This window comes from Myotis nattereri (genome assembly GCF_964212035.1).
Source record: "Myotis nattereri genome assembly, chromosome: 8".
Classification (NCBI taxonomy): domain Eukaryota; kingdom Metazoa; phylum Chordata; class Mammalia; order Chiroptera; family Vespertilionidae; genus Myotis; species Myotis nattereri.
Window position 1 is genome coordinate 28,830,839 of NC_138083.1, and position 27,809 is coordinate 28,858,647.

General features: G+C 44.4%; 1 protein-coding gene across 1 annotated transcript; it reads left to right on the forward strand.

Moving 5' to 3' along the window:
- Positions 1-513: 513 nt before the first annotated feature.
- FERMT1 (FERM domain containing kindlin 1) lies at positions 514-26,145 on the forward strand (the record flags this gene model as incomplete). Its single annotated transcript, XM_081097532.1, has 14 exons — positions 514-691; positions 2,093-2,326; positions 6,138-6,284; positions 7,553-7,766; positions 9,558-9,660; positions 13,096-13,203; positions 14,925-15,056; positions 16,875-16,924; positions 19,229-19,353; positions 20,149-20,255; positions 21,365-21,586; positions 22,433-22,557; positions 23,725-23,866; positions 25,848-26,145. The coding sequence occupies 14 exons, from the start codon at positions 514-516 to the stop codon at positions 26,019-26,021; spliced, it is 2,061 nt and encodes a 686-aa protein (XP_080953658.1). The 3' UTR covers positions 26,022-26,145.
- Between the last annotated feature and the right edge of the window lie 1,664 nt (positions 26,146-27,809).

Here is a 27,809-nt window from a genome sequence, read left to right on the forward strand (position 1 = left end):
CATAATAATACATATGTATTATATTACAGATAGAGAAAGATTTTAATGACATCCTTTTAAATCAGCTTTATTAAGGTATAATTTGCATACAACAGAATGTATTCAATGGTACATTTAAAATCTGTGTGTTTTATTGTATGCGAATTGTCCTTAATAAAGTGAATTCTTTTTAAAGGTATCATCAAGGATTGCCATGATTTGTTGCCTGCTGCTAGAATAGTTCAGAGAAGATCAAGAAAAGTCAGTAGAGAGGGAAAATGAAGGTTGACGCATTGGGCAGGCACAGAAAATAAAAAGCCCAGTGGTCTTGGGAGAAATGAAAGATACATTTAGAAGGCTTGAGACCCTTTGTATAATACTTTCTTGTCTTTAAAATTAAGATGCTGATTTAATATCTGGGGCACTGAGAATGCCGCAGATTTTTTTCACGATGAGGCCAAAATAAAAAAAGTAAACGTGAAAACGTTTTGCTCTGCAGGGTCTCCTCATGCTCTGATCTCTGTCCGCCCTTCGATGCAGCAGACACCCGCATTTGCCACGATGCTCTCAGCCAGTGACTTTGCATCTGCTTCTTGGGAGCTCGTGGTCCGAGTGGACCGTCCAGATGAAGAGGAGCAGAAAGATGTCACCCTGACAGTGTCCGGGGACCTGCACGTTGGGGGGGTGATGCTCAAGTTAGTAGAGAAGATCAGTAAGTTTCTGTTTTGTTCTGGTGTCTCTGTATCTGAAACCCTCGCTGTTGCCTCGCCGCTGATCTCAGCTGTCTGATCACCTAGGTTTTTCTGATCCTTTATCTGGTAATGGCCCAGAGAGCTAGCACCCTTCCCCCAAGAAGAAGAGAGCTAAGGGGCCCTACAAGAGTCTCAGACTAACCCGCCCGTAACAACCCTTGTAAAAACTTGACTCCCTGGTGACAAACCAAAGCTTCCCGGTAGGGAAAATGCCCTGTTTCCACAAGAATGGGCCCATTCTACGGGTGACATCTAGGGTGACCGCAGGCTTTTTCGAAGGTGCTGGACTCCTGTTAGTGCTTGATTGCTCAGTGATAAAGTCAGCTTGGTGCTAATTTGTCTTTTAACACATACCCACCGGTTGCTACTCTCTCTTCTTAAACAGAGAAAGAGAAATCTTCAGGGTCAGAGTTTCACATCAGGAGTCAACACGATCAACCTAGAATTTAATAATGTTCTGTTTGCCTTGTATTTATTTCTATCTTCTAAGGCCATGGGTGTGCGCTCTTCGTTGACACTAGTGAAAGAAAGCCCAGTGAATTTTCCAAGTCGTGTAACCACCACCCAAGTCAAGAAATAGAACATTACTTATTCCCCCAGCCCAGTCTCGTACCTGACCCCTTCTTGTCACTGCCCCACCAAAGGTAGCCACTAAGTTAAAAAGAGAGGGAAAGAAAGAGAAATCACTTTTTTCAAAGTAAATAACAACACTGGTGGCTCTTCATTTAGCAAAATAAAAGATTGACTATTCACTTTAATGAAGGGAAACGATTCAACGTTGATGCCAGCATTGAAGAAGGGGGCAGTTTCCGTGTTGATGCTCACTCTCAGAAAATATTCGGCTCTGATTTCAGTGTAGACACTTTGGATACTGGGGATATGAGGGTTCTGATAAAAGAGCTGGGCATTACCAAGAAGGGTGACGTGTCAGCTTTATAGAACTTCCGTGCGGGCTCTGATTGGGCGCTGTGGATATCCCCTTGTGATCCAGGGGGGCAAGAATACATTTCTAGTGGAGAAATTATCTTGATTAAACAAAGCAGAGCGCTCCTGGTCTTCCCAGGAAGGACCATGGCGCTGGGAGATTGAAGGAAGAGAACTTCAGCATTTCAAGATGAACAGAATTTGTGTATGTCTGTTCCTTCCGCAGCATTGAAGTATCAGTGATGGTAAGATTCAGGCTGTTTTCTACCTGTCCCGCCTTAGACTCTTTGAAGAGAAGCCAAAAATCGTTGAGCCTAGGGTTGTACCAGGAGATGGGGCGCTGAAGAGCGGCCCTTTGTTTGCATTTTTGCACACGATGGAATTGACTGGCGTGCCCTCCCTCTCGTTGTACTTCACTGTGTTTTCTATTTTTGCAGACATAGCCCAAGACTGGTCAGACTTTGCCCTTTGGTGGGAACAAAAGCGTTGCTGGCTCCTGAAAACGCACTGGACCCTGGACAAATGTGGAGTCCAGGCAGATGCAAAGCTTGTCTTCACCCCTCAGCATAAAATGCTTCGCCTCCGCCTGCCGAACGTGAAGACGGTGCGATTGCGAGTCAGCTTCTCTGCTGTGGTGTTCAGAGCTGTCAGTGATATCTGCAAAGCCCTGAGTGAGTACCCCGGAGGGGCCCCTGTGCCCTTTGGACGTTTGGGCAGGAAAATGCTGTGTGCTCCCTGCCTTTGCTCCCAGAGTACGCCCTCCTTAGGAAAGCACACTTTTCAAACCCAATTTTGCGGACTGGAGCCATTGAAGTGGCGTTAATCCAAATGGGACATTACTGAGATACTTCAGATTCATTTTCACAAAGCTTAAAACTGCTTCAAAAGAGATGTATACTCAGAAGAAACAAGCTCATCACAATCCCCCAAATTCATTTCTCTTAGCCCTAGTAAATCATCATTATATTTAAGACAAACAAAAAAGGAGTTCCATTAAGTCATTATCACCTTGGAGCCAATGCATCTTTATTAGTTTTGAGAGAATGGTGGAGTAATGTCTTCATTGCTTCTCTTACACTTGGCTCCAATAGCCCTATCCACAAAAATCCTGCGCAGAAAAGTACACTTAATTATGGAATGGAACGAATTGATACCATCTCATAAGTTTAATAGCCATTAAGGACAGCATCACCCAAACCCTTTCTTTTTTTTTTTTTTTTTGTGGGACTTCCTTAGTGGAAGCAAACCCTGCCTTGTGAGGGTGTTCTTATTTTATATTAGAGACCCGGTGCACGGATTCGTGCACCGTTGGTGTCCCTCAGCCTGGCCTGTGCCCTCTCGCAATCTGGGACCCCTCTGGTTTCGGCCTGTTCTGGCAGTCCGACATCCCCCGAGGGATGTAGTAGTGAGTGAAGTGGCAAGTGGCCAGGAAGGAGCCCGAGCCTGGGCCGGCACCACACCACTCCCACTCATCCCGGCCCTGCTGCGCCTGCTGCCACGGAGGCAGGAGAGGCTTGCACCACCGCAGCTGTGCTCACCAGCTACAAGCCCGGCACTCTGGCACCCGTCAGCTGAGTGGCGCTCCCGCTGTGGGAACACACTGACAACCAGGTTGCAGCTCCTTCATTGAGTGTCTGCCCCCTGATGGTGGTCAGTGCACATCATAGCAACCGGTAAATGGTCAAGCAGTCGACCGGTCGCTTAGAGTTTTATATAGAGAGATTTTTTTGAAAGTGTGTAGGTAAATTCTTTGGTCCCAAGGCTAAGATCTATCTTCCCCATGAAGCTTTAAACTGCTCATTCATTCCTTCAACAAACATGTATTATAACTAGAGGCCCGATGCACGAGATTCGTGCAAGAGTAGGCCTTCCTTCCCCCAGCTGCTGGCACTGGCTTCCCTCTGGCACCCAGGACCTGGGCTGCTTTGCTTTGGCCGCTGCCACCAGGCACCCGGAACTAGGGCTGCTTTGCTCCGGCCACTGCCAGGCACCGGGACCCAGGCTGCTTTGCTCCAGCCACTGCCAGGCACCCAGGACCGGGGCTGCTTCTTTCCGGCCACCACTGCCAGGCACCCGGAACTGGGGCTGCTTTGCTCCGGCAGCCGCCAGGCACCCACCGGGACCTGGGCTGCTTCGCTCCAGCCACTGCCACCACCCACCCAGTTCCCTGTGGTTCCCCATCTGGTCCAGCAGTCATTCTGGTCGTGATGCTTATGGCCTCTGGCCCTTTGTAATATAGGATTAGGCAAGCACTGTGGTGAATTCTAAGGGTATGTTAGTCATAAAAAGTAGCCCCAAATCTCTTCCCTCCTGAAGCTTACATTCCAGTGTACAGAGACAGAAAATAAATAATAAATGTAAAAACTAAGATGTTAAAAGGAGATGGTAGGGCAAACAGAAAAAATATAATAGTATATATAGACTTGGGAATGCCAGTATTGGGCATTGGAGGCTGGTATGTATTTAACAGGGTGAAACCTTTTTTTTTTTTTTTTTTTGAGCATGCCCAGCACAATGCCTGCACGCATTAGCTGTTTAATAACGTGAGTGACAAGTGAACAGAACCTCCCATTATGGAATGTAAGTTCCAAAGTGTCCCTGCTGCTTGGTGAGCAAGTGGCAAACACCAGGCACCCTGATTTCAGTAACATTCTCATGAGGATTGGAAAACCATTTCTTTTTTGTGGGACTTAATAAAGATTGAATTACACCAGATGTCGCAGTAGACTGGAAGCACACATCATACCTGGAACCAAATTCTTGAGGTTTTGAAGTAAATAGAAGCAGTCAGATGTTCTTCTCTTTTCCAGATTATCTATCTTCATGGTAGTTCTAAAAGGCCCAACTGGCATTTCTACTAATCTCTTTCTATCTGATCAATAGAAGGTAGATCAAATTCACCAAAACTATGGGTTTTTCCTCAAGGAAAAGGAAAGGCGAATGTTAGGCTTGGAGATAGGGTTTTGTTTGTTTTGTTTTGGTGTTATGTTTTGTTTCTAATGTTTACCACACTGGACATCTTGATTCATCTCTAGGTTTTGTGTATAAATTATGCGTTTGAAGTGGTCACAGGTGCCTGCTGCAACCTGATGATCAGACATCCTTGGTTACTGGGGAGAGAATCGAGCTGAACTACCAGCCTCAGTCTCCGCACAAAGCAGTGTTTGAGCTGAGAAGTGGGAGGGATCGGATTTACCTCTGATTCTAGCCACATTCCCTGGCTTTTCCCTGGGATCATAGCGGCTCAGTGTGGTTAATGGCAATGCTAAATGTATTTCATTCATAGAGGAAAATGGGGATAATCTTCAGTTCTCCAGAAGCAGACCCTGCGATAAGGATTCCAGTGCAAATATTTATTTATTTGGGGGGGGGGGTAATGCCGGGAAACACTGATAACAAATGGGGACGTGAGACTGGGCAGAGAAGGCCACCAATAAGAGATTGTCCCAGCAGAGACATGCCTCAGAGCCATCCCACCCAAGGGCTGAGGGAGCTGGGTGTAATACGCCACTCATCAGTCACCGGGGCTGCCCTTGGAGAGCATTCATTCTCTGAACTCGTGTGGCCGGTTGCGCTGTATCTGAGCAGAGTAGACTCCGGTGTTCAGAGCAAGCCCATGGGCAGACAGACACATGTCCTAGCTGCCATTGGCAGTCAAGTCGGAGTGCACTGAAAGGGTGAGGCCAAGAAGAGGCGGGCAGGCGCCAACGATGTCTGCCACAGGGATGAAAGTAGCAGCTGGGCATCATGTAAGAAAAGGGCTCTCTGGATCTGTGGTCCAGGAAGAAAAAAGGTGGGGCCCTTGGCTGTTGTTTAAAAAACTGAATAAAAAAGATAAGGAGTGGGGGGCAGAAGGGAGAAAGAAAGGGAGGAAAGAGGGAGGGGAAATTGGTAGTAAGTAGGTTGCATAAGAATAGCAAAATTTGGTTGAGGCTGGGTGATGAGTCCATGGATGGGCCATTATACTATTCCCTTTGCTTTAGATACATTTGAAAAATTTTCACAATAAATCAAAAAACAAAATAGGCCAAAACCGGTTTGGCTCAGTGGATAGAGCGTCGGCCTGTGGATTGAAAGGTCCCAGGTTCGATTCCGGTCAAGGGCATGTACCTGGGTTGCGGGCACATCCCCAGTAGGAGATGTGCAGGAGGCAGCTGATCAATGTTTCTCTCTCATTGATGTTTCTAACTCTCTATCTCTCTCCCTTCCTCTCTGTAAAAAAAATCAATAAAATATATTTTTAAAAAAATAGAAATTTTACTAGACTATATCTCCCTCCACTATTTGACCTCCCTACACCCTTATTAGTGGGGGGGGGGGGGCTCTTATTCCCCTCTGTTTCTTTAAAAAGTAGTGCAATCTAGTTCTATTACTTCTCCAGAATTTCCTGAGAAATGGTGTCAAATGCCCAACAGGAATTTTTATTTTATTTTATTTTAACTTTTCAGTTTTTCTTCTTTGTTTTTTATACTTATTTATTAGATATTAGAAGACCAGAAGAACTTTCCTTGTTAAAGCCTTCTAGCGACTATTTTAAAAAGAAGAAGAAAAAAGATAAGAATAATAAGGAGCCCTTAATTGAAGACATTTTAAACCTGGAGAATTCTCCAACAATTTCTGGGCCACCAGGTAAGAATTGTGACAGGTGCTTTGTTGTTTTAATTCATTCTTAAAGCGAGAGTTTCTTAAAATTTTTTTGTATTTTTTTAATCCTCATCCAAGATTATTTTTTTCATTGATTTTTAGACATAGTGGAAGGGACGGAGGAAAGAGGGAGGGAAAGAGGAAAAGAGAGAAAGAAACAGAGTGAGAGAGAAACATTGATGGGAGAGAGACACATTGATTGGTTTCCTCCCACTCATGCCCCGGGAATTGAACCTGAGACCCTTTGGTCCTCAAGCCAACTCTAACCACTGAGAAACCTGGCCAGAGCAAGAGTTACCTCAATTTTTAAATCCTAGGAACTCTCCTCCCCTCTGCTCTGTCTTTCCTCTTGTCCCTCCCTTCTCCTTTCTCCCCCAAACAAAGAAGGGCTAAAATTGCAAGAGTCCTATGATGAGGAAAGGATATCCAATTAATTTTAGAACTAACAGAATTTTTTTTGACAAGATATGCTTTATAGCTCATTATGTTAATTGCATGTATTATGTTTCTGAGGAATTAGAAACCTTAATAGAACTGGCTGTGAATTTGAGGGAGGAAACAGATTATTTGGATCACTCAAATATACTTCTGTTTTCCTGGTTCAATCTTCCTGTGACTCTTGTATGAATTCCATTTAAATTTTGCACTGGACATGTAACAGGAGAACAGGTAAAAATTCTAGAAAGGCTTCATTCTTTTCTTGTTATATAAGAATATAAAAAGCTAGCTTGTTTGCAACGTTTGAGGGTTTTCTTGCATAGTATATGCCAGTGCAAAGAATGAAAGGAATTATTTGCACTTTTCATATGCCAAGTAAAGGCAGATGATATATAAACCATTAATTAACTGGGCTCTTAAAATTGGCAAGTACTGCTATTTCTTTAAAGAATTTGCCCAAAATATAGTCTGTACATACATTCTGTGAGATCGCTGGTTCTCCAATAGCGTGAAAACTCACAGCTCAAGCAGAGGCATTTTGAATTGTTGAGAAGGACATCGTCTCCCTCACTTGTGTGGGTTGACCGTGGAAGCTTTTACAGCCTGTCAATTCTCAAGTTTTCAGTAGCTAAACATTCAGGCAAGAGCTTTACCCGTGTATAACTCCTCCCGCATCAGTCATGACTCCTCTGATTATTTTAAATGTTACAACTATTTAAATTCAAAATCCATTTCAGTGTCAGCAATCTGTACTTACTTTTCCAGAGATTTCCACTCCCCGCATCTCCTAGTGTGTGTTCCCCTTTGCCTTACAGTAAGTCCTGGCTTGTACAGTAAAACCATGACTCCCACGTATGACCCCGTCAACGGAACGCCGGTGTCATCCACCATGACATGGTTCAGTGACAGCCCTTTGACCGAACAAAACTGCAACATCCTCGCATTCAGCCAACCCCCGCAGTCCCCGGAGGCACTGGCTGACATGTACCAGTCCCGGTCTCTGGTCGATAAAACCAAGCTTAACGCAGGGTAAGGATGTGGCTCCGTGTTGCTTCTCTGTGAACTGACACTGATGTAGTAAGAGAGATGCCGCAGAGATGGGGAGAGGTTGTTTATTTTTTAAATTAGAGTGCCTGGGGATTGCACACTGCTAGCAAAAGTCAGGACTGACTATAGCAACAAAAAGGAAAAAACAAGGCCTTTGGTCATTTCAATACATGTAAAGTGTGACGTCCCTTATGTGTTGGGGTAACCCAGTGGTTTACCATATGCAAATAGGAATTCTTTCCCCCTGAGGTGTGCAAAGTGTATTTTATGGGAGGTCGAGCAGTTCGTAAGTGGGTTGGAACCCATGGGTCAGGGGGAGGCCCAAGGTGGCCCACCTGCCCGCACTGTCTTGTAGAATGCCGCTTCTCTCTGCAGCCGTTCTAGAGCAAGTCCAGCTTTGCCTCAAGCGGGCTCAGAAGACACACTCAAACTATTTCTCAGACCACTGGCTCTTTTCACTCCCCACTGTTCACCAAATAAAGTCAGCTTTGTGGGCAGTATTCCACTCCCTGTGGTATCTGGCCCAGCACTGTCTTCCTGTCCTACTGTGTACCCCGCCCCATGGTGCACCCGAGGCCTCTCCTCGCCTCCTCCTGCTCTCCAGTCAGCCCTGCTCATCCTTTAAGGCCCAGTCACTCTCTCCTTCGTAGATGTCACCATTCAAGGTCGTCACTTCTCTGTAGTTCTGTTCTCATACTTTGCTTGCCCAGCATCACTCTCTTCCTTTATTAGGAGGCTTGGTCTCTCCCACTGGACCACGTCCTTTGGGATGGAGATTGCATATTGGGGGCTAATTTAATAGAAGTTCAAGCCATTTTCCTTCAGTGTTTCTGGCTGGCATTCATGCCCACCTGGTTTTGTGGTTACTGTTTAATCGTCATCCCTCCACCTCTCACCATTACCCAGTGTGTGTGTTTTTGTCAACATTAGGACTAAACTATCCAGTATAGGAGCCACTAGCCACATGTGGATATTTACATCTAAATTTGAATTTAATTAAAATGGAAATGTGGCACTAGCCACATGTAAATCTTCAGTAGCCACATGTGGCTAGTGGCTACTCTATTGGGCAGGGCCATACAGAATGTTATTGTAATTATAGAAAGTTCTAGACAATAAGATAGAGCCAGTTTTGGGTCGGACCACCTAGTGTAGGGGAGAGGCTGTGCGGGCAGTCACCTGGTGTAGGGGAGAGGCTGTGCGGGCAGTCACCTGGTGTAGGGGAGAGGCTGTGCGGGCAGTCACCTGGTATAGGGGAGAGGCTGTGCGGGCAGTCACCTGGTGTAGGGGAGAGGCGGTGCGGGCAGTCAGCAAGTGCAGATTCTCATTCTGGCTCCACCATGAGGTACAGGACCTTAAGAGTAAACAGAGTCGCTGAGACTCTGTTTTAACATCTATAAAACTGAGAAAATAAAAACTGCTCTGGCTTCTTCACTGGGTTACTTTAAATTGTCAATGAAAAAAAACTAAATAAATTATATATAAGTATATATACGCACACATACATAGCATTGGGAAAGCTGTAAGATAAAATATAGCTATAAGCTAGTTTCAAGTCCTCTCCCTTACTGGTTTTTGGTCACATTACTTACTCAGATTTTGTTCAAGGAGATGTGTGTATATAATGTAAATATATATAACATATATTACATGGTGCATTTATTACATAGAACATATTATATAACATAGATAACATGTAAACATATTATATAATGCTGTAACATATATGTATAAAACTGATCGACTTTTGTAACTCATCCGACTGTTTTCTAGTTGGCTGGACTCCTCACGTTCCCTCATGGAACAGGGCATCCAGGAGGATGAGCAGCTGCTGTTACGATTTAAATACTACACCTTCTTTGACTTGAATCCCAAAGTAAGAGCCTCTTTCTCTATTCTCTCTCTTTTTTAAAATATGAATCCATGGAAGTGTACAGCTGAGTCATTTAGTCGTCAAAGTTAGGATTAACGTGTGTAATCTTCTGCTACCTCTTCAGAGTTAGATCAGTAAATGCCTTCTGCTCCCTGGTTTGCATCTTTGGGTTCTAGCGAGCTTGGTCAGCTGCCGCGACTGTGTGGGAGTCTCTGGGGGTCTTCGTGCCCAGCAGGTGCATGCTCCCCTCTCCATTCACAGGAACAAGAAGAGAGCGTTCAGGGAGCCAGAGTGCTTAGCGTTTGGGAAGGAGGCGTTGTCAGGACCTAGGTTAAGAGCAGGTTCTCATGAATAAACCAGGACCCCATGATGGCACACAGCAGACTCCCCACGGTGGCGATGAGAAAGAGGGGTCATCTATGTAAATAAAGGCCCGGCTAGTCGCCAGGTCGCATCTGAGGTGTGTGTCTCCCACCTGAAGTTTACTGGGCAACTGATTCCTCTCCCTGGCCCTGGTTTGCCCGTTCGTACAGTTGTGCGTCAGCAGATAAATGGCCAAAATGTAGAAAATAGAAACTGGGTCACTGCTTCTCTGAGTGCACAGGGCGGTTCATCGTACTGTTCCCACCCAGTTTGGTGTTTGGCGTTGCTCTATCCATGTGCTCACTGCCGGGCACGTGTTCGACGGGCTTGCCTCAGGCCACCTGTTCCGCACAGACCCTTTTCTCACCACAGCAGTGTCACTGCCTCTTGTGGCACAGCCTTCCCCTCGGTCATTCGAAGATTACAAAAGTGTTCTCTTCATGGTTCCTCCTCATAGGTTTAGTTGTTATGTTTAGATTCTTTATAAGTCGTTTGAGATATAATTCACATACCATACATTTCACCCATTTACTCGGCACGAATGAATGGTTTTCAGTATAGTCACTGAGTTGTGCAACTGTCACCACCGTCTCATTTCAGAACACCTTCACCATCCTAACAAGAAACTCGTTATCCACTAGGAGCCGCTCTCCCTTCCCTCCCACCTCCCGGCCCTAGGCAAGCATCAGTCAGTCTTCCTTCTGTCCCTATGGATTTGCCTATCCTGGACGTTTCATATAAATGGGGTTATATAATATGTGGTACTTTGTGACTAGTTTCTTTCATTTAGCATAATATTTTCAAGGTCAGTTCATATTGTACCACGAACCGGTATTTCATTTCTTTTTATTGTCAAATAATATCCCATTGAATGTATGTGCCACATTTTATTTATCTATTCATCAGTTGATGGACATTTGGAATGATTCTACTTGGGGGTTATTATGAATAATGCTGCTAAGAACATTCATGTACAGGTTTGGGTTTTGTTTTTTGGTTTGTTTGGTATTTTTTATTTCTTTTTATTGTGGTAAAACATACATAACAATTGCCATTTTAACCATTTTTTAATTGTTTTTTAAAGATTTTCTCCCAGTAAATAGCTTATCTTTTCTTTTTTTAAAATATATTTTTAATTGATATTTAGAGAGGACGGGAGAGAAACATCAACAATGAGAGAGAATCATTGATTGGCTGCCTCATGCACACCCCCTACTGGGGATCAGCCCGCAACCCAGTCATGTGCCCTTGACCAGAATCAAACTTGGGACCCTTCAGTCCGCAGGCCGATGCTCTATCCACTGAACCAAACCAGCTAGGGCCATTTTAATCATTTTTAGGTCCACAATTCAGTGGCATTAAGTACATTTATAATGTTATGAAGCTACCACCATTGTCCATTTCCAGAACATTTTTTATCATCCTATACAAAAACTCTGTACCCATTAAACAATAACTCCCCATTTAACCCTTCCTCCGGCCCTGTAACCTCTGTTCTACTTCCTATCTTTATGAATTTGCCTATTGAAGGTACTTCATAAAAGTGGAATCACACAATAGTTGTCCTTTTGTGTCTGGCTTATTTCACTTAGTATAATATCTTATAGTTGTAACGTGCATGAGAATTTCATTCCTTCTGAAGGCTGGATGATATCCCATTGTGTGTGTATATACTACATTGTGTTTGTTTACTCATCCATTTATGGGCATTGGGGTTGCTTCTGCCTTTTGGCTATTGTGAATAATGCTATGGTGAGCATTGGTGTCCACGTATCTGTTTGAGTCCCTCTTTTCCTTTTTTTTTCCCCCCTCTATATACTTACAAGTGGAATTGCTGGATCATACTCTACTTTTAACTTTTTGAGGAGCTACCAAACTGTTTTCCATAGAGGCTGCACCATAGTCCCACCAGCAATGAATAAGGGTTCCAATTTCTCCACATCCTCAGTAACATTTGTTATGATCTGTCTTTTGCATTAGAGCCTACTGAGTGTGAAGTGGTATCTCATTGTCTATCTGTAATTAATATTTTTTGGATGATGAGAGATTGTTTTTTTTATTTTGGATTTTTATTTTCCAAATGTCAAGGCATTGTTAACACTCTAATCTTGAATTCTTTCTTCCCCTGCGGCTATAAAATGCCATTTTTATTTTATATTAAACTTATATACATATATAGGTCTGTTTCTAGATACTGTGTTATTGACATTTTGTCTATCACTATACGAATACCACACCATTTTAGTTGCTGCAGCTTTATAATATGTTTTAATGTCTGGGAGAACAGGTGTCTTCCCAATATTGTTCTTTTTCAAAATGTGCCTCATGATATTCAAAATTCGTGTGAGGGGCTCTGCTCTCGCAGCACTGGCTGCCTCGCCCACTGGTCGTTGCAGGTCTTTCTGCCGTCCACATCTCTGTATTATATAGGACTGGTTTTTTCCAGCTTAACTTAAAAATTAGCTTGTATAAAGTTTTATTTAAAAATCCCTATCAGCCCTGGCTAATATGGCTAAGATGGTTGGGCATCATCCCATCCTGTGCATGGTTCAATTTCTGGTCAGGGCACACACCCGGGTTTTGGGCTTGATTCCAGTGAGGGATATGCAGGAGGCAGTAATCAATGTTATGCTCTGACATTGATATTTATCTCTCTCCCTCTCCCTTCCTCTCTCTCTAAAAATCAGCAAAATGAAATAAAATAAAAATTCCTATCAGATTCTGATTAGGATTGCACTGAGTTTGCAGATCAGCAATCCCTCCTCCTTTTACTGGGTATCACATAAACCAATTTTACTATCTGCTTTTCATACCAATAAGAAGGTGAAGTAATGGAATCTAAGATGGGTTGGTTGGGCCCCTTGAAGAAACCCTGGGAAATATTTTGAGAACGTTCTAAATTTAGAAATAAAAAGAGCTGGGGCAGTGTGTCCCTTTCAGTTACCTGAACTAAAGTTCAGTGCATCTGTCTAACAAGGAACGGCCTGCCATCCCAGAATTTTGTATTGTGGAATATGAATGTGCCCCCTACACCACCACCACCACCCACACACACATAACTCTTTCTTTCTCTAGTATGATGCTGTCCGAATAAACCAGCTCTACGAACAAGCCAGGTGGGCCATTGTCTTAGAAGAAATTGACTGCACAGAGGAAGAAATGTTGATCTTTGCAGCACTGCAGGTATGGGAACTTCAGGACTCCTCTCTGGAAGGAGACAAAGCAAGTTTGTTTTGCTTAAGTTTCACTGTATTCATACTGGCCTTTTCTTGGAAGAAAGCAACAAAAATGAGGGGAGTGAATTAGAATTTTGTTGTTGTTGTTTACAGGGGGAGCGCGATGGCTCTCCCCTGCACTTTTAGGGAAAGAGAGCCTCCCCCCCCCCCCCCCGGCACTTTTGGGGGGGGAAGGCGGGAGGAGCGCGGTCGCGCTCCCCCGGCACTTTTGGGGGAGAAGGCGGGAAGAGCGCGGTCGCGCTCCCCCGGCACCTTTGGGGGCGGGGGGGGGGGGGCGGAGATAGGAGTCACTCAAAGCAATTTAGCCCAGGACGCGCCCGTTAATGGAACGGGTCATTAATTGTGGAAAGTTACCGCCGCAGTCAGCAGGAGCAAATGCCCCACAGAAATGCCGTTAGAACAGCCCGGTTCGACCAAGTGTGGTCGCAAAGTCACCGCAAAAGGGCTGCCGGAATCACACCGGCCCTCCCCTCCCCTCCCCTCCCCATCCATCCCGACCAGAACCCATCCCGCTCGCACCCCACCTCCCCCGCAATCCTGCTGTTTAAACTTTGGCAAGCCGCTAACTCCCTAACTTGTGGCAACTTTTTACCTTCCTGTCTGGAGAGCTGGGGAGGGAGGGCGCACTAGGATGAATTCTCGGAGCTGTTAGAGTTTTAAAAAGGGGCGCAGACAGGCCGGGAAATGCCCCGCAGAAGGGACGGCCCGGGAAAGCAGGGCTCTGCGGCGCCTCCAAGCGGCTCCCCTTCCCCCAGCCATTCCCGCTGCTTCATTCCCGGGCCTCCCGCAGCCCGCGCCCGGCCGCGAACTCGGATCCCTGCAGAAGTCTCCCCTCCGCGCCACCACCCACTCCGCGGGGTTCTCCCTGCCCCATTAGACAGAAAGCTTCCCGCGGACCGGACCCCCGTCTGCACTCAACCGTTCTCCTGCAGCGCCTCCCACGCTGCCCCTCGGCTCTCAGTCCCCGCCCGCACCCCTGCCCCGGCAGCAGCAGCGACCCCCTCCCTCCCACCCCGACGGCCCCCTCCCCCTACGTACCGCGAGCACAGCTGTTGCTCCCGTGCGACAGGTCTGGAAAGTGTCTTCCCGGCCTCCCCGGCCCCACCTCCCGCCACCGTGCCCTCCCCTGCGACCCCCCGGAGCCAGGGCCCGAGCGCAGTGGGCAGCGTCCCCCGGGCGGGGCGCGCAGAGGCGCCCGGGGCTGCGGGCGGTGGTCGCGCTCCGGCCCCCCTTGGCCGGGCGCCCTCCCGCGTGGCCCGGTCTGCTCCCCGGCCGCCTCTCCAGCGCCGGCCGCCAGGCATTCCCGGCGGGTTCCCCCCCTCGCGCTCCACTCCCTTCCATCTTGACTTTTGCCGACGTGGAACTTTTTGTGAATTAGAATTTTAAATGCTCCTTGTGCACACGTGTATAACTGATGCAACGCATCAGTCTTGCAATGCTGATCTCTTCCCCAATCCAAACTCAGCCAGTGATGTAGAAGAGCCGAATCTGAACATGACCAACCCTAGATCTCAGAATGATTCGGGTTAAAATGTCATTTTCTCTGCACAGGAGGGAGATCTCCGTGGAGATGTTTGGTATTACAGGGGAGTTGTCTCCCAATAAAAGGAAGAACTGGCTAATGGATTTATTGTGCTTATACCATTTCTAACACCTGTTTCTCTGCAGTATCACATTAGCAAATTGTCGTCGTCCGCTGAAATACAGGACTTGACAAGCGAGTCTGAGGTCGATGAAGTGGAGGCAGCACTTTCTAATTTGGAAGTGACCCTAGAAGGTGGAAAAGCAGACAACACTTTGGTACGGACTTTTCTGATAACTCCGAACTGTGGCTTTGTTCTGGCTGACCAATGTAGGTGACATTTTGGCTTTTTATCAGAAATAAGAGAGTATTTTGTCTGAATTTGAGAAAAGAAAACATGCTGGTCATCTGACAAGCTTAAACCTAGCCAGAACTGACCAGCTTTCCCCGGTCAGCTCTGTAAGGGACTATGCAGTATCCTCATTACACTAATACTATCATTTCACGAGTCTTCTTTGGGATGAGTTGGCCTGGTATGAGAGAAAGACTGCTGAGGACTCCATCCCACTACATGGAACGTGGAATTGGTTCCTTAAGTCTAGAAAGAACCCTCAGTCTGCTGTATGGGGCAGCTGTAGAAATAGAGAAAATGCCTTACAGGTAACAAAGTCTTGTTACCTATTTACCTTAGGGGTGGGGAACCTTTTTTTTTTTTTTTTTTTTTTTGCCAAGGGCCATTTGGATATTTATAACATTATTCACAGGCCATACAAAATTATTAACTTAAAAATTAGCCTGCTGTATTTGGTCAGACATTTCATTAACTCACCCCTGAGGCCTTGGCAGCACCAGACCAAGTGATTTCATGGGCCGGATGGTCCCCACCCCTGATTACCTTTCCACTGGCAAGACCGACAGAAGTGAGGGCCTTTTTCTGGAACATGATAAACATTTCCTGAACGCTTTTGACTTTAGTAAAACGTAAAGAAGGGATACAGGTTGATGGCGTTTTGCTCCTTACCCATGAAATGTGGCTGAATGTCAGTTTTATCATGGGAATGCCCCGCTGCTTGATGCATTTGTTGGGTGCCACACTTTGGTTTAACTTCTTTCATCACAGAAGTGGCTTAACCACATTGATTCAGAGAGGCGGATCCATAGTAGTTGGATTTTTTAAAAGTAATTGATAAAAATGAGTCACTGTATTCTTATGTATTTAATATGTGTTCACTTGTGATTAAATTCCTTAACATAGGGAGTTGGTTCATGCAAAGCTAAATACCTGAAACAAACTCAAAGCCAAGGTTCTGCAGGGAGTCGGAGCCTCCTCACGTGTATAGGAGACACTCGCCCCATGAAACTGGAGTTCTTTTTGTGTCTACGTCCACCACTAAATACATACAACAGGAAAGTGTTCCTTCTTAGAATAGATGAAAGTTTCCCTCCTCCCGCCCTCAAGACGTTTTCTGTCAAGGCCTTGTGATGTCAAACAATAGGCTTTTCAGTTTGAAAACAAGCACCAACCTACTGTAGAATGAACTTTGAACCAGGTACCTTTGGAGAGTTTAATCAGTAAACCAGGTGTAGCTAGGGTTACTCACTCTGATGCCCAAGTTGTGAAATACTTCTATTTGTATGTAAAAGTAGTTGTTTCTAACTCAAATGTTTCACTTGAATGGTAGGCACCGGGCATGCTTGGTTAAATTTTTAATCTCTTTTTCTCATTTGTGTGATATGTGACATATACAGAAAAATGAAAACCAGAAATGAACAGCCTACCAAATGAGTATTAAATTCTCTCCCAAGTCACCATCAAACCAATAACGAGAACTTGGCCAGCCGCCACCACAGAGGCCCCTGCATGTGCCCCATCCCAGTCCCACCCCTGCCCCACCCCTGTCCCACTCCCCCAAGGCAACTACTGGATGTGTGGCTAGTGTGACTGAGGAACTGAGTTTGTCATTTTATACCATTGTAATTAATTCAAATTCAAATGGCTACACGTGGTGTGTGGCTACAGCGTTGGGCAGTGAGGGTATAAAGGATCAGCACCATGTGTCTAATCACTGCTTATGAAATATTATGTTTTTCCTTAGGAGGACATCACTGACATCCCTAAACTTGCAGATAATCTCAAATTATTTAGGTAAGTCATCCTTAAAGGGAAAAGGGATTACTCATAACAAACTCTTATAGGTAAAGAGTCTGGGAGTTTAAATTGAAGATCCATTAAGCCAGCCCTTCTCAACCTGTGGGTCACGACCCCTGAAAATACATCCTGCATATCAGATATTTACAATTCATAACAATAGCAAAATTACAGTTATGAAGTAGCAACGAAAATAATTTTATGGTTGGGGGTCACCACAACATGAGGAACTGTAGTAAAGGGTCGCGGCATTAGGAAGGTTGAGAACCACTGCAAGCAGATTCATGGTTCAAAGATAAGAGCATCAGACAGACAGTGGGCCGATACTAGCTCCACAGCACACGCTGGCTGGGTGACCTTGGGAGCTGTCCTTTTGTCTCTGAGCCTCTGTTTCCTGATCTATAAAAGAAGGATATACCTCCTCCTGAGTTTGTTGAGAAGATTAAATAACACATATGAAGCGCTGAGCATGGGGCCTGGCTCATAGTACATGGTGGTGTAAACATGGCCAGGGTCAGCCAGAACGGACACAGATGTCAGACTGGAGTTTCTGTGACCGTCCATCTGGGAGGCTCGACTCTGACACCATTTCCCGGTTCTTTCACAGTTTGAAAATCAATTGCCACTAGAACTTGGATCTCAGGCTTTTAGAGAGATAACCTTAGTTATCTACCTATTTCTGATTAACCCCCCAGTCACCTCATGTCCATCAGAAACTGTTAAAAAGGCAGAGAAGTTTTTATTTCATGGGGAAAAAGGACTGCCATAGCTGTGATGGTGCCAAGGTGTGTTAGGATGAAAGGGATAAGGTCCCTTTGAAGTTCTGTCAGTTACTGTGTCACTTCACGGTTTGTTGACTTTTAACAAACCAACACTTCCCTGGGTCATCAGCTTGGAAACCAGTTGCTTTTGATAATACGGAATGCAAAGAAAGACTTAGAAAGAATGAAAATGAATCAGGTATAAATGAGAAAAAGGAACCCAAAGGTTTGCCCCTGAGTTTCTACAGCAAGCATGTCAAACTCACAGGCTAACACAAGCCAAATAAACAAGGTTTAAGTTTATGTGGGCCGCAAAAAAACAGAAGCTTCAAATTTCATAGAAACGTAGGTTTATCTCAATAGAGACATGCTGAATACAAAGGGCTGAAATAAATGAGTAATTGTTAACGTAAAATAATAGAACATTTTAATAAAAATTAATATTTTTTTCTTGAACATTAACTTGCCAGACACTGAATAACTGCACAAATTAATAGGCATAACGCCAATAAACCTATTTTTCTTTTTCTCCAAAAGCAAAGTATTTCCTGTTGCGCACACCAAACAAGTCAGTCCAAGACTAATGATGTGGCAATCAGCTACTAAAATATTTGCTGCAAGTATTAGTGGAGAGAAATGGTGTGCCTGCATGTAAGGCGCGTAAGGGAAATAAATGCAACACAATTATAGTCATCAGTCATTAGTGAATGTTGTAGTTCGTTATTAATAATTATGTATAACAGGATATTGTAAAAATTAAGTTATGAAATTTTATTAAAATGTTTCTTACACACCATTATATTGACTGGGCCATAAAAATATTTGTTGTGGGCCACATGTGGCCCATGGGCCTCGAGTTTGACATGCTTGTTCTACAGGTTTATTTTCTTTTTAAAATGTGATCTTAGGATGTGGTCTCAAACTAAAGGGTCATTAATAGTTGCAACCATGCATATTGTGATAGAGCTACAGAAAAGCAGTAATAATTTGAATCCACAATTACATCTTCATAAATCCTATATAATAAAAGTCTAATATGCTAAGTGAGCAACGTTTTCTGGCCCCCAAAGATATCACTGTTAGAAATCTTCCCCCAAAATAGAGTCTGTATAGATTAGCTGTAGGTTTTAGTGCTTTCCATGGCTCACTGGGAATTCTCTGGTGATTTCTCTTAAGGGTCAAGAGGAAACTACAGAAGAGGTTACCTACTTTGATATCTGATATTTATGTCTGACAACTTGAAGGTTATGCAGTTCACAATGACAGTTTCTTCAGATCTAAGAAGTGTATGGAAATTTTATATGTCACAGATTCATGGATGTTTCTCACAATTATTATTATTTATTTAACACTTATTATTAACCTCTACATCTCAGAGCAAACCCCATTTCTCATTTTTAGAAATGACTTGGCAATTTGCAAATTGCTTTTAAAGATAAAGCCTATGTTGTTTGAAAGTGCGTTTGGATGTGCTTGAAATGTGCAATGTTTCCTACATTTCTGGATGTTGTTTCAACATTTCCTATACTTTCATTTGCAGGCCCAAGAAGCTAATATTAAAAGCTTTCAAACAATATTGGTTCGTCTTTAAAGACACGTCTATAACCTACTTTAAAAGTAAGGAACTTGAAGAAGGAGAACCAGTAGAAAAGTTAAATCTCAGAGGTAAGTGGGCTACCTTGCTGTGGCTTGTCATGACCCAGCAAGCCAATGAAAGCCAAGACTACCCAGGGAAGCGAGGTTGACTTCCAGTGTGCCCCTGTGTTCAAAAGGCCCCTGCCCGCAGCTCTGGCCCTCCCTGGCACATGGACCTGGAATGTCGTTTAATAAACATGGTTATTTATAGTCTGCAGTTTCTTCTTTCCCAGTGTGTTCAAATCTATGAAGTGGTGGTAATTGGTGTCATAAGTATAATACATTGTAGGCTCCTGATAAGCTTTCTGAATTTCAGAACATTTATGTTTAATTCAACGAACAGTTATGTTTAATTCAATGTTGCTTTAATGCCTATTCTAATTTCTAAAAGTGACTGTGAGTGTCCTGGTAACTCTATTAGTTGAAATATTATATTAACCCTACACTCAATTCCCTTATCGTTGTGGCAGTCAGAGAATTTCCTGGGTTTTGATTTATTTTGAAGTTCCTAATTGTTCCTATGAGTTAGTTCGCATTCATAATGGTTCTTATAGGTTAGGATAGCCAAATCAATCTTAAAACTGAATTCAATTGATGATATATTCTTTAAAATCATAAAAGAAAATATTTTTCTCTATCCATGTTACTTGTTTGTAAGTCTTATCTACTTAGCCTTTAGTTAATGTTATCAGCTTGCTCCTCCATTTTTCAGAAGAGAACAAAATCTAAGGGGCTTATTTCAAAGTCTTTCTTTTAGATGCACACCTGATATTTATTTAGTACATTCTCCACAACTCAGTTGTGACCCTGCCTTTTGTTATTCAGGCTGTGAAGTTGTGCCAGATGTGAATGTAGCAGGAAGAAAATTTGGAATCAAGTTACTAATCCCTGTTGCTGATGGTATGAATGAAGTGTATCTGAGATGTGACCATGTAAGTAAAACCATACATACGTTCAGTCATTTCACCTTAATTAAACCTAAGGACAAACCATCTGAGGTATTTTCTCAAATGAGAACACTGTTGTATCAGTCAGCTATTGTTTTGTAACAAACAACCACAAAAATCACAATGACATATCCCAATAAACACTTGTTTCTGAAACATCTGCGGTAGGCCGGCGGTGGATGAAGCAGGCTGGTGTCAGCAGGGCAGATCTGGCTAAGCTTGGCTCTCCACTGCAGTTTGAGCTCATTGATTTATTCTAAGTCCTGAGCCGCCTGGGGAGGCTCTTCTCACAATGATGGCAGGAATGCAAGAAAGCAACTGGAAACAGATGAGACCTCCTAACATGTAGGCTTGCAGTTGGTCATTTCCACCCTTACTCCATTGGCCAAAGCAAGCCTCGTTGCTGGGCCCAACATCAAGTGGGGGTAATTACACTCTGGCTGTAGTGGGAGGGACTGTAAAATTACATGGCAACGGGTGTGGAGATTGAGGCCAGTAAGTCAATGGACCACACCTACTGTTGCTCTGAAGAATTTCACTCTTCAGCTGCATCCCCTCGGCTTCTGGGACCACTCCTCTTTACTCCCTAAGGTTAGAAAAATGCAGACAGATAGGAGGCACCCTCTCTGGTTCAGAGCTCATCAATGGACCTGATTCCTACTATGGACTAGTCTTTACTAACGATAGGCCAGGGTAGAAACAATATAGGAAATCAGTTCGTGATTTTTTTCTTGTTCTGTCAGAGAGATCAGATGTGATCTGAAAATGGAAATCTATATCAAGAAAGGCTGTCTGGTACTTGAGGGTTTCAGCTGTCTGTGCTCCATAGCACACATCCTTGGTTCATCTTTAAATTCGTGGAATTTAGCAAGACTGACATCACTATTCTCTAGCCCCTTAACTAGACATTCAACACAAGAATCAAAGGCCATTGCTGGGTGTTAAGTTAGGTGAACAATGGCCACTCAGAACATATACCACTGTAATCTTTCCATGCTCGGAAGGTGACAGTTTTGTATTATAAAGATGAAAGCCCAAGTCCTGCTGTTCCCAGGACTTGAACTTCCTTCTCAGCCCTCCTGTGTTTGCTGCAGGAGAATCAGTATGCCCAGTGGATGGCTGCCTGTATCTTGGCATCGAAGGGCAAAACCATGGCAGATAGCTCCTACCAGCCAGAAGTCCTCAACATTCTTTCCTTTCTGAGGATGAAAAACCGGAACTCAACCTCTTCCATGGCTTCCAGTCCTGAAAACATGGACATGAACCCGGAATGTTTTGTGTCACCCCGGTGTGCAAAAAAACACAAGTCTAAACAGGTACTGCTAATCTTGTTGGGGTAATGGTTTGCAGTGAATTCTGTCTTTTCTGAAATAAAATGAGCAATTAAAATGATTGAGGCTATCATCATGAAAAATCAGTTGATGGGCAAATTTGACTATAGACTGGGTGTTAGATGATATTAAGAAATTATTGTTAATTATGTTAGAGGTTATCTGTACCGCTAATTGAATATAGCAATATGCCCTGATATAGTTTAATAAAAAATAAGGCCCTAGCTGGTTTGGCTCATAGAGTGTCGGCCTGCAGACTGAAGGGTCCCAGGTTCAATTCCAGTCAAGGGCACATGCCCAGGTTTCTGGCGTCATCCCCAGTAGGGGGCGTGCAGGAGGCAGCCGATCAATGATTGTCTCTCATCATTGATGTTTCTCTCTCCCTCTCCCTTCCTCTCTGAAATCAATAAAAATATTTTTTAAAATAAATAAAATTATTTAGTCCATAAAAATTAAATTTTTTAATTATGCTTCCATAAGCATGGGTTAAAAAGTTGAACAGATAAACTGAATCAAGTAGACCCATTGTCCATGGACACCCCAATACCCCCGAAAGAGGAACCCAGAACTCTCCATCTGCATGAACCTTAGAAGCTCTTGTGTTGGTTGATCTAGTTTCAGCTTCTCCCTGGGGATTTCCGAGAGAGAGAGAGAGAGAGAGAGAGAGAGAGAGAGAGAGAGAGAGAGAATATGAATGAGAATGGCTCGTATTTGAAAAGCTGCAGGTGGACCTCCCTTTTATTTTTCTCACAGCGATCTGGAACTAATCGGATGGTTACAGAGCAGTCAGTACATGCTAAAGAAAGTTTGACGTCTCTTGTCTCTGTTTAGCTGGCAGCCCGGATTATGGAAGCCCACCAGAACGTGGCCCAGATGTCCCTGGTTGAAGCCAAGCTGCGGTTCATTCAGGCATGGCAGTCTCTACCGGAATTCGGCCTCACCTATTACCTTGTCAGGTGATTACAATGTTTGTTCACTTGCATCTCTCACTTCCCTTTCCATTTTAAGTGGTTTTCTTGGAACCATTCATTCTCACTTACTCTGGGTGTAGAACTCTTTTTATTTTTAGAATACTGCCCTTTCACAAATGGCCCAAAACTTTTGGCTGCTCAAAAAGATCTTCTGTACCTCTGTCCAAGGTGCCAATACCCATGAATCTTATAAAAGGTGGGAAAGGAAATTTGGTCCGTTTAGAACAGTGATGGCGAACCTTTTGAGCTCAGAGTGTCAGCGTTTTGAAAAACCCTAACTTAACTCTGATGCCGTGTCACATATAGAAATTTTTTGATATTTGCAACCATAGTAAAACAAAGATTTATATTTTTGATATTTATTTTATAAATTTAAATGCCATTTAACAAAGAAAAATCAACCCAAAAAAATGAGTCCGCGTGTCACCTCTGACACACATGTCATAGGTTCTCCATCACTGGTTTAGAATAACAACATTTGCAAAACCACAGAGAGAAATCACCCATTGATTTTATGAAACCTGTGACCTCCTTTCTGGTCAAGCTTCCCCCACTAGACTATAAGCTCCATGAAGTCAGGGATTTTCCATCCATTTAGGTCACTGCTGTCGTCTCCGTGCCTAGAAGGGTGCGTGGCATACACAATTGGTGCTAATTTTGAATTAATTAATTTGACTCCCTTTTATTTTGCTTTCCTAGCCTAAAGCAGTGGTTCTCAACTTTGGCTGCACATTAGAATCACCTGGGAATCTTTAAAATCCTGATTTCTGGGCCTTATCCTCCGGAAATTCTGTTTCTTTGTTATGGGGTGGGGCCACAACATTAGTAACAAAGAAAGAGTTTTCGGAGGATGAGGCCCAGAAATCAGGATTTTAAAAAGATTCCCAGGTGATTCTAATGTGCAGCCAAGGTTGAGAACCACTGCTCTAAAGTCAGTTTCACTTAAAGAATGCCTTTGGGACAGTCTTAATTCTCTCTATTGTCATATTCTCTAGATCACAATAAAAATGCCCTTCTATAGAAAGATAACCCTTCATTGTCCATTTTTCATAGATGATTTAGAAATGCTGCTATTATTTATCTTTAAGAAGTCGTATGTGAGTAAACAGCATATTACAAGAAGCAGTTACTTCTTTTAATTATCTTTTTCAGATTTAAAGGAAGCAAGAAAGATGACATTCTGGGAGTTTCATATAATAGGCTGATTAGAATCGATGCAGCCACTGGGGTTCCAATTACAACATGGAGATTCGCCAACATGAAACAGTGGAATGTAAATTGGGAAATCCGGCAGGTAAAGTGAAAGCTTCGGGTATATTTGGTGTTGAGCCTATAAATGTGTGCCCTCAAAATTGCAGATTATCCTGATTTTAAAAGCTGTTCGTATATTTAGAGCTCAGAAACCACAAGCATGTGCCATTGTCTGCTCAAATAACCACAGGCAGTTCTGGGCAGCTTCCTAACGAGAACAGATCAGACCTGCCTTTGAATTACCCCACTAGGTGGCTCAGTCTCCGTACAGATTCTAAAATTGCTGAGCAGTTTGATTCATTTCCTTCAACTCACCATGGGATTATATAAGATTTAGCAGAAACTACATGAGATGTAACTGTCACCCAAAATAAATCCCAAAATCGGACTAACTGGTGGAGGGCTCTGAGGCTCCATGGCCCACCTGGAGAGCATTCGGGGTGGGGGGGGGGGGGAGGGGGGGGAGGGGGCCAAAGGGGAAAAAAACACTAGAGAAGCAAGTTTAGGAATTCTCCAGCTCTCAGCACCCCATCGTTCACACCTCGGGGACTAAGTTCCGGCCAAGGCTATATCATGGGAAATTCTAGAGCACCTTAGCATCCTGCTGGTATGGGATCTCTCTTCCCTTCTTTCCTCATTTTTCCAGCAGAAAACATTCAATATAGAGGCATGGTAAGAGACTCACACTTTTTTTTTATTACGGAGAGAAGGAGACAGAGAGAGATCAATTTGTTATTTATGCATTCACTGGTTGCTTCTTGTATGTGCCCTGACCGGAGGTCGAACCCACGACCTTGTTGTATCAGGATGATGCTCTAATGCTCTAACCAACTGAGCTACCCCGAAACTCACACTTTTTTTTTTTTTAAGAACTATGGATTCCTGTCAGCAGAGTTGTTAACCATGTGGGCACTCATTTTTTAGAATGAAGGTCTGAGATTAGATGACTTCCAAGGGAGTGGTTCTGAAATTGTGTTGCATATTAGGATTGCCTGGGAGTTTTAAAATACCACTGTCCAGGCCAAGTACCACTGCCCAGGCCACTCCCAAGACCAATTAAAGCTGCATGGCTAGGGCAGTAGCTGGGCATCAATAATTTTTAAAGGGCCTCAGGTGATTGCAATGGGCCTCCATGGTTGAGAACCCTTCATGTTTCTTCTAGTGCTGAGAGTTTATGACTCTCAGCTGGGAAGGGGTGAGGGCCAGGGGCTGGAGGAAATTTCAGGTGGACCTTTTACTCTCCATTAAAAAGTCTGTAATATACCTTCCCTTTGACACCGGGAGTGCTTAAAAAGTCCTACATCTAAACAAGAGACAGACAGAAAGTATGTGTGTGTGTTGGGAGTTAAGAGTGTTTTGCGCCCTAGCTGGTTTTGCTCAGTGGATAGAGCAGGGGTGGGCAAACTTTTTGACTCGAGGGCCACAATGGGTTCTTAAACTAGACCGGAGGGCCGAAACAAAAGCATGGATGGAGTGTTTGTGTGAACTAATATAAATTCAAAGTAAGCATCATTACATAAAAGGGTACGGTCTTTTTTTTTTTTTTTAGTTTTATTCATTTCAAATGGGCCGGATCCGGCCCGAGGGCCGTAGTTTGCCCATGGCTGGGATAGAGCATCGGCCTGCGGACTGAGGGTCCTGGGTTCAGTTCCGGTTAAGGGCACATGTTCAGGTTGTGGGCTTAATCCCCAGTATGGGGGGCGTGCAAAAGGCAGCCCATCAATGATTCGCTCTCATCGTTGATGTTTCTATCTCTCTCTCCCTCTCCTGTCCTCTCTGAAATAAATAAAAATATTTTTAAAAAATAAAAATAGTGTTTTGCCAAAGTTGACACCACAAGAGGGCGCAGAGAGCAAAGATGTTTTCTGTAAGGGCAAGTGGTGGGGTTTTTTTGTAGGATTTGGGGAGAAATCCATCCGTCAGCTATCTCGGTAGTCCTCAGCTCTGGGGCCATCTCCAGCAAAGCAGCTTCTTTCCCATCTTTCCATGTCAGAGGTTAAGCTTCCCTGTGCTTCCTCTTCCAGGTGGCGATCGAGTTTGACCAGAACGTCTCCATTGCGTTCTCCTGCCTGAGTGCAGATTGCAAGGTGGTGCACGAATACATCGGTGGCTACATTTTCTTGTCTACCCGCTCCAAGGGCCAGAATGAAACACTGGACGAGGACCTGTTCCACAAGTTGACGGGCGGTCAGGATTGAAGCAAAGCTGGCCTGCTGGGCCTACACACAGAGGGCAAGCCAGAGGCGGTCCTGCCAGGACAGTGGGATCCGTGGCTTGACTGTGTATAGATTCCAGACTGACCGACAATGTGTATTCACCACCATCACTCAGATCCTCGCCTCATTTCAAACACAGTGCCTTCCACTACCACCCCCTTTTGCTTGCTTTGCCCTGTGCTGTGAGCAGTGGGAGGAGCCTCAGTTGCCTTTTCTGTAAAATGGGAGTGTGAGAGAAAGGGTAGTGCTCTAAGATTACTCTAAGGCCCAGCCTATAGCCTCAGCTCTGACTTACAGAACCTGCAAGTGAATGGCCAGAAGTTGTTCCTGTGCTTATCTGCTCCATTGCTAAGTCAGCGTAGAAAGCCAACTTTAAAAGCACATGTAGCAAGAGAAAATCTAAGCTCAGGTATGAAAAGAAATAGGTCATTCCTTAACAACTGCTTTTAGCTCCCATCTTGTGGTGGAGGGAATCCACACGTACACATTTCCCATGAAGGTCAAGGTCTCGAGGGGGTAGAGAGAGGAGAGGTGGGATTTTCTGATACCAGTTGGTGACAAGGGGTCAAAATAGTGGCCCTCAATGCCATCAGTCCACAGTGACTTCTGCCTAGGTGACCACGGACCCATCTGGTTTGGACATTGGTCCTCTCAGATTACTGCTGCGTCCCACAAGTCCCATTCCAATCTAAGGATCCCTCGACCACCTGTATATCCTCGATGGCATGGATGACATGGGTACAGGGAACCTATTCCTCAACTCAGCCCCATGTCTCCACTGCTTGTACTCTGGGTTGGGGCTCAGGAAGACAGGCCCAAATCTCTCTGTTCATAAACCACCTCCCCACATCCAGCTTCCAGTGAGGTCCCCACCCAACTGGTCACAAAGAGAAGGGCAGGACACAGGCCTGGCCACTGGCTTCCATCTGCACAGCCTCTGTCTGGTCTTGGGGGCACGGAAGCCTTGCCCTTATCACTCATCCGTGTTCTCCTGGATTTGGTATCTGTTTATATGACTTCTGGCCTTTCCCCTTAAAAGCCTTGGCTTTCTTAAATCAAAAGCCATTTATAGACTTCTTTTCTCTCTGCCTTAAGAAACAAGTGTAGGCCAATCAACAGCTGCCTCAGTTGTCATTTTCTGGTTCAGTTTGTCAGCACTGGGAGGAGTGGGTTTTGAGAAGATGAAAAGCAATACCAAGGGTAGAGGGAAATATCAGATAGTATTTTATTATTTTTTTATAGCGTTCTTCTGTCACACAAAGGACTTGGGTTGCCAAGGGAAGGCAGAGGTTCCATTTCCATTTTGAAATTCTCTAAGATGCACACTCCAGGGGACCTGGCCAGAGTTCAGATGCCAGAATACATCAGCTAGCTGTTGCTGTATTTCCCAGCACAACCTTTTTTTATTAATGACTAGAGGCCCGGTGCATGAAATTTGTGCACTGGGGTGGCGGGGATTGTCCTTCAGCCCAGCCTGCACCCTCTCCAATCCGGGACCCCTCAGGGGGTGTCCGACTGCCAGTTTAGGATCAGGCCTAAACCAGCAGTCGGACATCCCTCTCACAATCCAAAACTGCTGGCTCCTAACCACTCACCTGCCTGCCTGCCTGATTGCCCCTAACCACTTCTGCCTGCCAGCCTGATCACCCCCTAACCACTCCCCTGCTGGCCTGATTGACACCTAACTGCTCCCCTGCTGGCCCGATCACCCCCAATTGCCCTTCCCTGCAGGCCTGGTCCCTCCCACAACTGCCCTCCCCTTCTGGCCAT